This window comes from Python bivittatus, unplaced genomic scaffold, assembly GCF_059951505.1.
Source record: "Python bivittatus isolate LINGU-HERP-01145 unplaced genomic scaffold, Pbiv_v1 ctg000060_np1212, whole genome shotgun sequence".
Classification (NCBI taxonomy): Eukaryota; Metazoa; Chordata; class Lepidosauria; order Squamata; family Pythonidae; genus Python; species Python bivittatus.
The window spans coordinates 11,498,554-11,511,687 of NW_028277044.1; the positions used below are offsets into that span (position 1 = coordinate 11,498,554).

The 13,134-nt window shown below is 35.5% G+C and overlaps 1 protein-coding gene across 5 annotated transcripts in view; it reads right to left on the reverse strand.

Annotated features, from left to right (window-relative positions):
* FARP1 (FERM, ARH/RhoGEF and pleckstrin domain protein 1) overlaps positions 1-13,134 on the reverse strand; it is a 152,245-nt gene that overhangs the window by 55,354 nt on the left and 83,757 nt on the right. For all 5 annotated transcript variants that reach the window (XR_015795393.1, XM_088136503.1, XM_088136500.1 and 2 more), the window contains exons 3-10: positions 12,946-13,050; positions 9,034-9,076; positions 6,558-6,636; positions 5,092-5,189; positions 4,004-4,118; positions 3,344-3,491; positions 2,954-3,049; positions 1,525-1,688 (exon numbers count right to left, since the gene is read on the reverse strand). Coding sequence is in view for 4 of the 5 variants with exons in the window: in XM_088136503.1 (XP_087992629.1) it covers positions 1,525-1,688; positions 2,954-3,049; positions 3,344-3,491; positions 4,004-4,118; positions 5,092-5,189; positions 6,558-6,636; positions 9,034-9,076; positions 12,946-13,050 (848 nt within the window). In the remaining variant the exon portion in view is untranslated. The remainder of the gene's footprint in view (positions 1-1,524; positions 1,689-2,953; positions 3,050-3,343; positions 3,492-4,003; positions 4,119-5,091; positions 5,190-6,557; positions 6,637-9,033; positions 9,077-12,945; positions 13,051-13,134) is intronic.

The window sequence follows — 13,134 nt, forward strand, 5'->3', positions numbered from 1 at the left end:
CACTGTAGTCCCTGAGGAAGCCTCATATCTGGCTTCCAAAGATGATTATTGAAAAGAGGGAAGAAACATTACATAATTCAGTGTTACCTTAATAAAGCACTATATTGCATATATCTTCCAATAGAAGAGAACATACATAGCTGAGGGTTGAACTACGGAATCCTTGGTGCTCTCTGAGCTTGGTTGTTGGTTTGCAGATGTTTCATTACCAACTAGATAACAACATCACCAGTGTGATAATCAAGAAAAAAAGCCAAAACACCAAACAGCCAGCCACAACAGGATACACAGTTTGTGAAAGTGTGTTGAGGACTATCAGAGCCTTTATGGAGCAGATAAAAGGAACTGAATCCCATCTCCATGTCACTGACACAGGCTTGGCTCTGCTTTCATTTGAAAGGACACCTACCATATCACCTGAAATCCAATAATACCATTACTTCACCCTTTCTCTTTCCTACCAGTTTTCCATGAAAGGGTCTTTTCTGTCCATCTGTAGCACTCTAAAACTCTTAAAATATAAATAAAAACTGGACCTTTATCTGGATTCAAACAGAAAACCACTTAGGTAAATCCTACTTCATCCTGAGTCACTAAAAGATGTCACTGAACAGTTCTGCCAATAGGTATTTTTAAATAATTTCCTATGCTGAGCAATCTCCTACAGCAAGAGCTGCTAACATGTCACTTCCCCCTATCTCCACTGGCTAGCACCTACAGACTGCCAAGTAAATTAGACCTTGGTGAGTTTCAGTTATTTTTAATTTTAAAAATATTTCATTAAAAGACATCCATGACATTTCATGGAATTCTACGATGGTGTCTACCACCTAAAAATGTTGCTGACTTTTGTCCTACAGGTATTTCCAACATTAATTCTGAAGCTCACAGAAACATCTAAAGAAGTTATCATACCTCACTAGTAGGGATTACATATACTTCAAGGAAATAATATGGAAATCACATGGTACCTCTTAAGGTCAACTGCTACTGTATCCCAAATTTCTTAGATATTCTCATAAATCCTCCTCCTCCTCCCCCCCACTGGAACCCGATGGATCCAGTGCAAAGATCCAGAAATGATAAATACTAAACATGATCAAACAAAATGTTATACAGTGAGCAATATATTCAAGAAGACAAACTGACATTAACAGTCTCTAATCAAAATGAATGGGCAGTGAAATTTCAGAGGACAAACAGAAATTCAATTACTTGTTACTTGATAACAAGTAAGTTTCCCTTTTAGCATCCTTTGCCATACATAATGCTCTTTTTCGAACAAATTGTGGTTTCCTGCAATGGGAAAGTGTAATAAACTCAAGAATTCCATTCTCTCCTTAGCTGTCTGGTTTCAACAACAAAAACTGTAAGTAGGTTTGTAGGGAACTGTGTAACCCCATGCTCTGAGTTTGGACACTATAGTTTAACATACCAAGTACTACATTTGAACCAATCCATTCTCTTCAACAAGTGAACAAACTTTTTCATGGATTATTATTATAATGAAAAACAAAATCTTACCTGAACCTAAAGGATGAACCTCTGGTGAAAAGAACAGGTTTGGGTTTGGGTTTGGGTTCCTCAAAGAGCCTGAAGAACGCATGGTGTTCTACACAAATTTTCCAAAAGGCCTTGCAAAAATCCCGACTAGCCATTAGGAATTCCAGGGTGTCTTGGAAGTTACTCTAAAAATTAATAAAACTAGGTTTAGTATTGGAAAGAGAAAGGGAAAACAGCAAAAATATTTTTTTCCTTTGACGTGGGCATTTTCTCTTTGGCTGTTTGGTTTACTTGAAGATGGTGCATATTTTGCCTGTAATGAAGATGAAAATGTTTATAATTATGTGCTGTAAGATTGATTCTTTGGATCTATTCTTGTTTATCCTCCTAAGTGTATATAGCATTCAAACAAATAAGATCCAGGTGAAAAGCTGTATTATTCATGTTATTCTTTGGGGTGAAAAGCAGAGTGGATAGGAACTTTCCTGACATGTGAATTTTGAAGGAATATTTTGTGCAAAGCCCAACTATATTAACATGACCATTTTCATTTCTTTAAAGCAGTGCCTAATAAGTTTAATTACTGGCTTAATACATCTTCCCTAGAGGAAGTTTTCCAGATGTGTGAAGGTGTTACTGGTTGTTTTGTCAGTTCCAGATTTGTCCCCCTCTTTTGCCACCCATAGGCTCTCCTCAGATCCCAGCAACAATAAAGACTATTTTGCATCTGTATGTATGGCCTGTGTGTATGCAAGTGCATGGTACATTCCATTTATGGCAGTCTTTTTGACTGAATGTTTGAAGACTGGTGCATGGCTTTATTTTGCTCACGTCCTCGTCTTTCATTTTTAAGGCAATGAATGCTTCTGGGGAGGAAGGCAAAGAATATTCTTGTTAGCTGCCTGGTATTATTTTTTACATGGTTGTGTGGCTAATGTATTTCTGGGATTTGCTTTGGTGTGAGTTTGTGGTGCACAGATTTCTTCCACTTATGGGGTAACTGCTTTTGTTCGGTGTTGGGCTTGTTCTGAAGTACAGTCAATTTTTTTTTTTAATGAAGGCTGTGTGTTGCTTTGCTTGTGTGCATTTTTCTGCATTATCACTACTTTCCCCTCTGTGAAATAGGTACTCTGTTGTCCTTTTTGAGAGAAAATATATATGCTTAGCAATTGGAAGTCAGATTGTTATTTCTGCCTTGTGCTTGAGAATTAGCTGGACATGGGCATAATAACTGTTGCCAGGGTGAAGTAGGAGTTGGAGGGAAGAAAATAAAGTTGACCTGGGGAACAGGGCCTTTTTAAGCTACTTTTGCCTTGCACCTTGGCAGACTGGAGAGAAACTTGGGGTACAGAAATACACCAGGAATAAATGATTTAATTTAAGGAAGCAATGAAAAGCATCCTTCTAAAATGCTAAAATTCCAAGAGGAGCTGACATTTCAGAGACTTACATTTACATCTGGCCGTAGTTTAATAAGAAAACGCTTCCTCTTAAAGCTGAGTTTTCGAACTTTAGCCCAGTTGAATGCATTTATCTTCGTGTAACCCTAAATATGATGCATAATGAAGGAAAATAAGGTATTTGCCGAGTCAGTTTGCATTATTGCCCCTCATATCAAACAAAAACAAACAAACAAACAAAAAAAACCCTCCCCATTTGTAGATGGATACTGGATCTTATGGTTACTGGATGTTAACCATATCCAATTTAACAAAGACTTGGCTTATAAAACTTATACAATAAATTTTACCAGGGATTTATGATCTTGAGGAACAGTCAATACAATCCAACCTTCACTGTTTGCAATTGGGATTAACTATGATTAGGACCACTTACGCACCTGAAACACCAGGATGCCTGTATGAGCCACCCCTAGGTTGATCTTCGTTCCTTCTCTATCCTTGGCTGGGTGCAACCGGATTCCATACATTTCCAAACGACGGGCAATCTCAAGCAGCTGGAAATCAGATTCTGCTGGCGTTTGACCACTGAAGGAATTATAATACATTTCACAAAGTAAAATGGAAGTAGGCTTAAAGAACTTGCTTTTCCAAGGAGACACTGTTTCCTCCTCAAACATGCTCTGTTATTCATTGTAAGAAGAAATGGACAATAAATCATATTGTCTAGTACAATATCTACTTATACCACTTAGCAGAGATGGGAGTTTCATATGTAAGAGTCATGAACTAAAGCACAATCACCTTGTCTTCTTGCTTTTCTGCAAAGCAACCTAATGTTTCTTTCAAATTTGGAAGATACTAATCTCTAATTTAAAATAAAGTTCTTCACTGATAATTCAAATATTTTGTATTAACCTTCCTCCTCTTGATTTATATATCTATCACTATATCCAGTTCTCTTCACCACGCTTTTATTTTTCTTAGACTTATTTTATAATTAAAATAAAAATTATACTTTATATATTCCCTACTGTATTAAGCATGTCATTGGCATTCTAGCATCACATAATAGTAATGCTTAAGTATGATGTACTTACATATGATTATGATGAAATTCCATTATTTTGTCTTCTAAAGCTTCTTGCTGAGGTATATATTTGTTTTTTGCTAAGTGTTCACGATCAATGGTTTCATCAAAATCCCCAATCTCAGCTAAAGGAAAAAAAAGTACGCTCAATGGATAAAATCTAGACTTGGAGAGGTGACTTCCACTGGAAGGTAGGAATCAGCCTGATTCTATGAACATCAGCAATATATTCTAGCTACTTTAATAGGAAGCACTTTCAGAATATCTAATTTTTATTCTCAAGATGGCACAATGTATTTTTCATGTGAAGATGTGAAAACACAAAGACAAGATACTGGACAATTGCAGCAGTCATAAACTTCTAAGGCTGCTGTTATGCTTAATTAACTGGAGATTTAAAATGAGGAAATCAGAAAAAAAAAATACACCAATTATTACTTGTTTCAAAGTAATAATTTGTAGCAGCCATCTGATCTACATTCAGGCACTGAAATTGATCTAAAATTCTATTTTCTCATGCAACAGAGATTTTATACCAGAACACAGAAATGTCTTACACTTGATTACTGCCAGTATCTCCTGTTTGGGTCTACACTGGCACATCTAAATGCAAAGCAGCTAAAGGTGTTCTGACACCTTCAGAGAAAGGAATGAGACAACAATTCTTTTTCAGAATGTAAGTGGGCTCTCATAAGAAAAAGCTGGGATTTGGCTAAGGGAGCTGTACCTTCCCCCATTGTTATTTTGCATCCTATTTCTAAAGATTGGATGTATTCCCACTTTTCCAGCTTCAGCACTTAGAGTTGTGGGGATAAAGTCAATTACTTTAGAATGCCAACAAATATAGCCCTGACTGTAAACAAGGAAACAGTTTATTAGAAATCCCTACTCCTTCCCCACCAAAAACAGACACTGTGGATCTACCATTGATCAAATATTTTATGTAAATATTGCGTAATATTTGAGGAGTAAGAATACAAGAAAAAAATAAACCTTTGGAAATAGCTTTATTTTCTGCTTTGCAATCTACAGAAAAATGTTATCTAACACTACATTGTTCAAAATGCAGAAGTTAAAAGATGAAAAAGCTTTACTTACACTGTACAATATGTGATATTAAGAGAGCAGCACTAGTGTCATTACAGGTTAGTCTTCCTTGTGCTAAATCCTGTTTTACTTGCAATGCAAATAAGTACCTGGAAAGGTACACAAAAAAGAAGATATTACTAACACTTTTATGGAGTATTTGTAAAATCAACATGTTTATACATCCCTTACTAACAAGTTTACTTGGGATGAACAACCTGCCTATACACTAAGATGGTCAGGTAAGGTTTTTCTCTGAGCACCTTATACATTATTTACATATAAAGGGTGCTTATATCTTTTTTATGCCAGCACCTTGGAATATGTTCTTTATTGAAGTCTCGCTGCTGACAATATTAGAATAGCCAAGCCTCTCCCATTTTTTGCCTCAGCTTTTTCAATTATATTATTCTTTCCTTCTATAGTTTCCATTTCTAAAAGTTTATTGTTTGCACTATTTATTTTATGTTATTATTTGTAATTCTGAACATGCATACTGTGCAAATATTGCTAATTTATCATTGCAAGAGCTGTAAGTTTTAACCATAACTTTTTTGCACAACAAACATCCCAAAATGTTTTTACAAATTATGAGCTACATAGATTAATAATTTCGCTAACTATTGTATCAATTTAGCTCTTTTAGAAGAGGGAAAAATACTACCAAATACTTCAGTCAATGCTGAAGTACAAGTTGAACTTCATCTATTATTTTGTGTCATGAAAAAAACTGTCCTTTCATTGTTAGTACAGAACTCCATTTGACTTAGCATTTTCTTTGAAAGATGTCACAATAATACCCTTACAAATCCAAAGATTCTGCAAGAACATCTCAGTGCAATCGCCCAGTTGATTTAAGAGGAATAGAAGATCAGCCTGCCATCCCTCAAACTCGGCTTCTTTCTCTATGCATAGAGGTCAGTAGAAGGGGCACAGGTGTGGACAGACATTATTTAGCAGAAGGTTACTTATGATATGGGAGATCAGAGGTGGGGGGAAGAGAAGGGAAAATTCAGTGGGGATAAAATCCTGAGTAAATGAATACAGGTAAGAGCAGTCTTTCCTAATTAAATACTCTTCAAATGTCTAGCATGCTGGGTAAGAGCAATACAGAATATTAATAAACAATTATGGATTAAGGTTAGATGGAAATGTAATATTAGCAAGTGCTCACAATTCATTTTAAGGCACGAAGACACTGTGGTACGTAAATAAAAACCTGCTCCCAGGACACGTTATTTATATATAAGCTTTGAGTATCTTTTAGGTCTAGGTTTCACTCCCACTTAAAAAATAAATCTGAATATAGTAATAGAACAAGTTAAGCTAAATTTCAGATCAGACACTGGAAAATCTGGAATCCTTTCAAGTTAACTCCTGACCTTGCCCTAACCTCGTTTGTTTGAAAGTTCGGTATGAATTCTTCCAATTCTTATTGCTTTAATGAAGAGGAACTTAAAATGGATGCTTACACCAACCTTGTTAATTCTTCTTGTAGCTGAGCATGATCAGGTGGGAAGAACTTCACCACAAATTTTAGAATGACATGCTTAGGTCCTAAAAGACAAAAAGAGGGACAACAATGACAAACTTCATGAATTTAATGTTTACATATATTGCATACAAATACTTCATTCACAGAAGTGACTGAACAATATATAATGAAGTATATAATAAGAAGCAACGCAAAATCCAATATAATATTGATTAAACCAAACTAAGACTCAGAATGGAATGGAGAGGGCAAAAGAAATTTAGCCACTGTCTTAATAATCCTAGGATCTCACTTGAATAAAAAATAGCCAGCTTTTTGAAGGGCAGACCAATGTATATGATTCAGATTATCTTGTAAATACAAATCTCTGATTTTTGAGATTTTTGGCAATCAAAAAGGTAATTTGTGAGATCTCAAAAAAATAATATGAGAGATCTTCTAATGGTTAGGTTTGTTTGTTGTTTTTGTGCCTTCAAGAAGTCATCCTTGACTCCTGGCGACTGCCTGGACAAGTCCCTGCAGTTTTTCTGGCAAAATGTCCAGAAGTGGTTTGTCATTATCTTCTTCCTATGGCTGATAGAGTGGGATGGGCCCAACGTCACCCAGTTGGCTTCCCGTCTAAAATGGGATTAGAATTCATGGTCTTCCCTTTTTTTAACCTGATGCTTTAGGCTAGACCTTACTGGCTCTTCCCGATGGTTAGTATTATAACAAAAATGTAAGTTAAAAGTTTTTTATATATATCTCCCCTGTAATGCAGCTAATGGCATCATCTGAAATCTAGTATTTGTATACACTTTTCATAAAACATACTGTATATGTCTAATATAGAAACATATACCTCAGTCTCTGGTTTGTTTCAAACGTTTATACAGGGGAGCTATCTCTATCTTACTCAAGGAAGATAAATCCCTCTGTAACTTCTCTGATTCTCTGTCTGAAGTCTATCTTTTCTCATACTTGTTTACACTGACAGAAATATGACTTTGAGAAACCAAATTTTTGAAGACAGATTGAAAATCGTGCCAACCTGAACTTATTTTCTTGATGGATATAGGCAGTTGTTCACTAAAGCATAGTCTAGGTTACTTATATTCCGGCATGAGTATCAATTTTAGCCCATAGTCAAATATTTTTTGATAAGCTGATATAAACTTTTCCCAAATAAATATATAAGAGTTATCTGTGGTCCCTAACACTACTCTCAGTATTCTATTTTGAAAACAATTTAGTTCATCAGAAATTTTAAGCCTCATACTTTGGTCCTATATAGTATCTGAGGTTCTAATGTGGTCCTTAATAACATCAAAAGAGGGGACACTGGTCTACCACTAACTGTGGTCCAGAATCCAAGGAGGCTATTCTCAGTTGGTTTGGTCTTTTAACCTTAGCACTTTTATATGAGAATTCTATGAAGTATTAAATTAAATTCTAAGATAACAGTATAAGGAAACTTGTTGAATTTCATTTTGGCCAATATGCTATTTATGCTTGTTCTGCTTATATAATCTACATAGAGTAAAAGTTTTCTCCCTTAGAAGGTTGAAAAAATGCAGATTACTTAGTTCCTGAACTAAATAATTAATAAAGCAGTTAAAAAGAAAAGGGTACAATTAACAAACTTGTTTCACTGCTCCATTAATCAGGATTGGTTTAGTGAGGATACTATTAGGAGTAAGCCTCACCTAAATTTGCATGTTGTAATAGAAGGCACAGAGACAGAAGGTCAAATAAATGCATAGCATTCAAAAAGAAAAAGTTATTTTCTGTCCTAAATCAAATAAATTCTGTCTTAATTGGACACTCTCTGTCTCTGGATCTGTCCTAACCACATGCTGAAAGGATAGCTGTATAAACTCTTCTTCATTTGGTACATTTGTCATGGCTCCAACATTCCTGAACATTCATACTGAGGGCAATGTTCAAATAGATTTTAGATTTTTTTTTTAGATTTTTTTATCCCGCCTTTATTATTTTTATAAATAACTCAAGGCAGTGAACATACTCATACTCCATCCTCCTCCTATTTTCCCCACAACAACAAACCTGTGAGGTGAGCTGGGCTGAGAGAGAGTGACTGGCCAAAGTCACCCAGCCGGCTTTCGTGCCTAAGGCAGGATTAGAACTCACCATCTCCTGGTCTCTAACCTGGTGCCTTAACTGCTAGACCAAACTGGCGAATAGGGCCTATGCATGTAAAATTCAATTATACATATTCATTTGTCCATACATTTAACAGTTCAAATAAAATCACAACTATGCAATTGGGTTCTATGTGAAACAAACTGCATATATTTATATTAGGAAATGATGGCGTAGACTTTCAGAAATATAGGGAAGTGTATCAAAGTATGAAAAGAAAAAAGGTGTCCTCTTGTTTCATCTAGGACACAGTGAAGGATAAGTATAATCTGAAAGTAGGTCTATACTTGCACCAAAATAAAGCTGTCAACACATACTTTTGATTTGTTTTATGATAGGTTTCAAAAGATCCAGCCAAACCTGGGGGGAAAAAAAGGATATAATCATTGATGCAGCTAAAACAAGAAACAGCTCTGCAGTATAATTTCTAACTCAATCATTCATAGATCGCATCATTTTAACATAGGGCTACCAGATCTGAATTATAAAAATCTGGATGATCAATGGATCCTGCATCTGGCAATCATCCCAGTTTTTTTCAGATTAGATCTCATAGCCCTATTTTAAGATGAACGTGAAGACAGCTAATTCCATTGGACAGATTGCAATCAGGATAGGAGACAGAAATCCAAATTATAAACTCAATCAGTTTAGCAATCATACACATAGTTACTAGGATATAAACCATATTAAACTGAATTTTCAGAGGAAAAAACATGTTAACAACAATGCTAATATCTTCCAAAAAATCCACCAAAATAATCATAGCATAAAATTTTGTGCAGTATAGCTGCCTTCATCAGATGCATGGAGGATCAAATTAAGGATTGTTTGTCCATGTACACAAGGTTATACTAAAAGGAAAGGTAAGAAATTCTGAAATGTAGGAATACAGATAGAAAACTATCCACAGATAATGGCCATTCACAAATATTTGTTGGATATGAAAAATTTGTGTCGTAAGAACAGCCTCTGTTTAATCTTGAGAAACTGTTAATTAATTAGGTGTTGGATCTAACTGGATCTTTCTGGCAACTGAACAGACAAATGCCAGCCAGTAGCTCTTCAAAGATGACGATTTCACTGATCCTAACAAACTCCCTTATCCACCCCTTCTTTCTTCCTCAATTTTGCCAGGGTTAAACAATTATCCATTCACATCATAAGCCCAAACCATGTTTCTGCTTGCTGATCACCACTATAATCCAGTATTCAAACTTTATTTGTAGTACTAACCTAATACATTCAACCAATTGTTTATAGGTAGATTTTAAACTCTATTGTGTTTAAAAATAGATACAGTGGTGCTTAAAAGTTGGCAAACACTTATGAATTTTCAATATTTCTGTATAAATATGACCTAAAATATGATCTGTTCTCCTCACAAGTCCTAAAATTAAATAAAGAGAACCCAATTAAACAAATGAATCAAAAATCAAAAGTTGTTCATTCATTTATTGAGGAAAATGATCCAAAGCTACATATTTGTGTGTGGCAAAAGTATGCAAACCTTTGCTTTCAGTAACTGGTGTGCCCCCCTTGGACAGCAATAATTGCAACTACATGTTTCTGATAACCTTTAATCAGTCCTGCACATTGGTTTGGAGGAATTTTAGCCCATGCCTTCTTACAGAACAGCTTCAACTCGGGGATGTTGGCAGGCTTCCACACATGAACTACCCATTTCAGGTCCTTCCACAACATTTCTATAGGATTATTAAGATCAGGACTTTGATGTGGCACTCCAAAACATTAACCTGCTTTAACCATCCTTTGGTCATACAACTTGTGTGTTTTGGGTTGTTGTCTTGCTATATGACCAACTTTCTCTTGAGCTTCAATTCCCAGACAGATACTCTGACATTTTCCTGTAGAACTGGCTGGTACAATTCAGAATTCATAGTTCCATCAATGACAGCAGCAAAGCAGGCCCAAACCATTATACTGCCACCACCATGTTTCACAGATGGGATAAGGTTCTTATGCTGGAATGCAGTGTTGACCTTTTGCCAAACAATGCTTTTCATTCAAGTCAAAAAATTCTCTTTTGGTCTCAACCATCCACAGAACATTCTTCCAATAGCTATCTGGTTTATCCACGTGCTTTTTTGCAAACTGTAGATGGGCAGCAATGTTCTTTTTGGCGAGTAGTGGCTTTCTCCTTGCAACCCTGCAATGCACACCATTGTTGTTCAATGTTCTCCTGATGGTGGTCTCATGATCACTGACACTGGCCAATGCAAAAGAGGCCTTTAGTTCTTTAGACGTTACCTTGGCCTTCTTTGAGACATCCCGGAGTATTACATGCCTTGCTCTTGGTGTGATCTTGGTTGGTCGACCACTCCTGGGGAGGGTAACAATGGTGTTGAATTGCCTCCCTTTGTACACAGTCTGCCTGACAGTAGACTGGTGGAGTCCAAACTCTTTGGAAATAGTTTTGTAACCTTTTCCAACCTGGTGAACATCAACAAGTGTTTTTTGGAGGTTCTCCGAAATTTCCTTTGTTCAAGCCATGACATTTCCAAATATCAGCCTTTGACAGTAATACCCAGAATTCTGTTCTTTAAATATGGCAGGATCTCCCACACCTGATTATCAATCACATTGATTGAAACACCTAATTTCCCCTTCAAATGAACTAATAATCCTAGAGATTCATATACTTTTGCCACATACAAATAAATAGCCTTGGATCATTTTTCTCAATAAATAAATGAAGTATAGTTTTTTACTCATTTGTTTAATTGGGTATGCTTTAGTTTTAGGACTTGTGTGAAGTACAGATCATGTTTTAGGTCATATTTATGCAGAAATATTAAAAATTCAAAAGGGTTCACAAACTTAAGCACTACTGTATATTGCATTCATGCTAATGTATGCTTGGATACAACCTACACACACACACACACATTTTCTATTGAGTTAGATGTATTTTACTCCTAGATAGTAAAGGGGCAAACTTTTTTCTCACCAAAAAACCCCCCAAAAAACCTCATTTTGTCCTGAACAAGAGGTTTTGAAAGAATCATACATTTGTTCAGGCTAAACTTGAACAGTTCTTTGTTATACCAAGATAAAAACATATCCTCATTCCAGAAGAATAGCCTCAGGACCCACAAACTAAGAGAAAAAAATTAAAATATTGTGTTTAAATTCTGGCCCCATCTATGTATTTTGATTATTAAAGACTTCAAATATCACAATGGCATTTTCATTTCAAGGTCTCCTATATATGCATGTGAACATTTAAAAATAATTCCTTCAGGATAGATTTTGGGGAAAAAAACAATTAATTTAAAATTGTTTTTTGTTAGCCAATAAAAACTTCTATGCTTTAGTCATTTATATCCATCCACCTGTGGAAAAACAGAGTTTTTAGACTTTTTTTTTTAATGGATCTTGGTGTTTCTTGGCATTTTATTAATTCTATGTTTTTGAACTTCTCACTTGGCAGCCTGAAAAATGTGTGCACTGCCAAATTTCTGAAAAGAATAACTAAAATACAGCCCAGTTACAATTGCCTGGGTACCCAGCACAGGAGTAGGTGGCTTTATAATGTTATTTCTGGCACATAGATTATAAACTCAGAAAGAAAACAGCTCAGACTACTCTCCTCTACAGTAATAAGTGATTCTCCATTAGAAAAGGTTAATATACAGAGTAGTTGCCAAGATACAACAGATTTGTTTCCAGCAGAAGAGATGAAGAAAAGGATGGACCACATCAGTCACACATGTTATTTTCATAATTTAACACAATGAATTGAGCAGCAATCACTCAGTCCACAATTAACTATCTTTCCATCAAGACTGGAGTTTTGTTCTTCAAATAATAATAAAAAAACCTGTCTAATACATTTGTGCATACATATGTGCACACAAACATTTACATATTTTAGCAAAACAGAAGTTCCGTAGTCTATCTACAACAGTATGTTTCTGTTCTACTACTGTGTATATGTCTTATTTGTGGCCAAGCACATTGCACATTGTGTGGTGATGGATGGAAAGCTGAAATTTTCATACATTTTGTATACAACTTACATCATCATCATGTAGCTGGGAAACATACAAGAATGTGTACTCACACTCATCTGCTTTGCTTTCAAGTGAGAAAGCTATAAAATATTTTAATGCAGGCAGACAGGAAGTGGCAAGCTTTTAAGAGCATGAAAAGGTCATAAAATGATATCATGGGAGAGATGACTTAGGCAAAATATCTTTACATACCATGACCTTCTTATGATCCAGAAACTCAAGGCCAAAATAATCACCTTCAACAAGATTCAGATGGTTGCAGACTGCATCCAATAAAACCTTTCCTGGAGCTCTTTGCTGTATGGAAGAACAAAGCTTATATATTATATGCTAAAATGAAAAACTATATTAAAAAATTAATTAAAAAATCCATTTCAAATT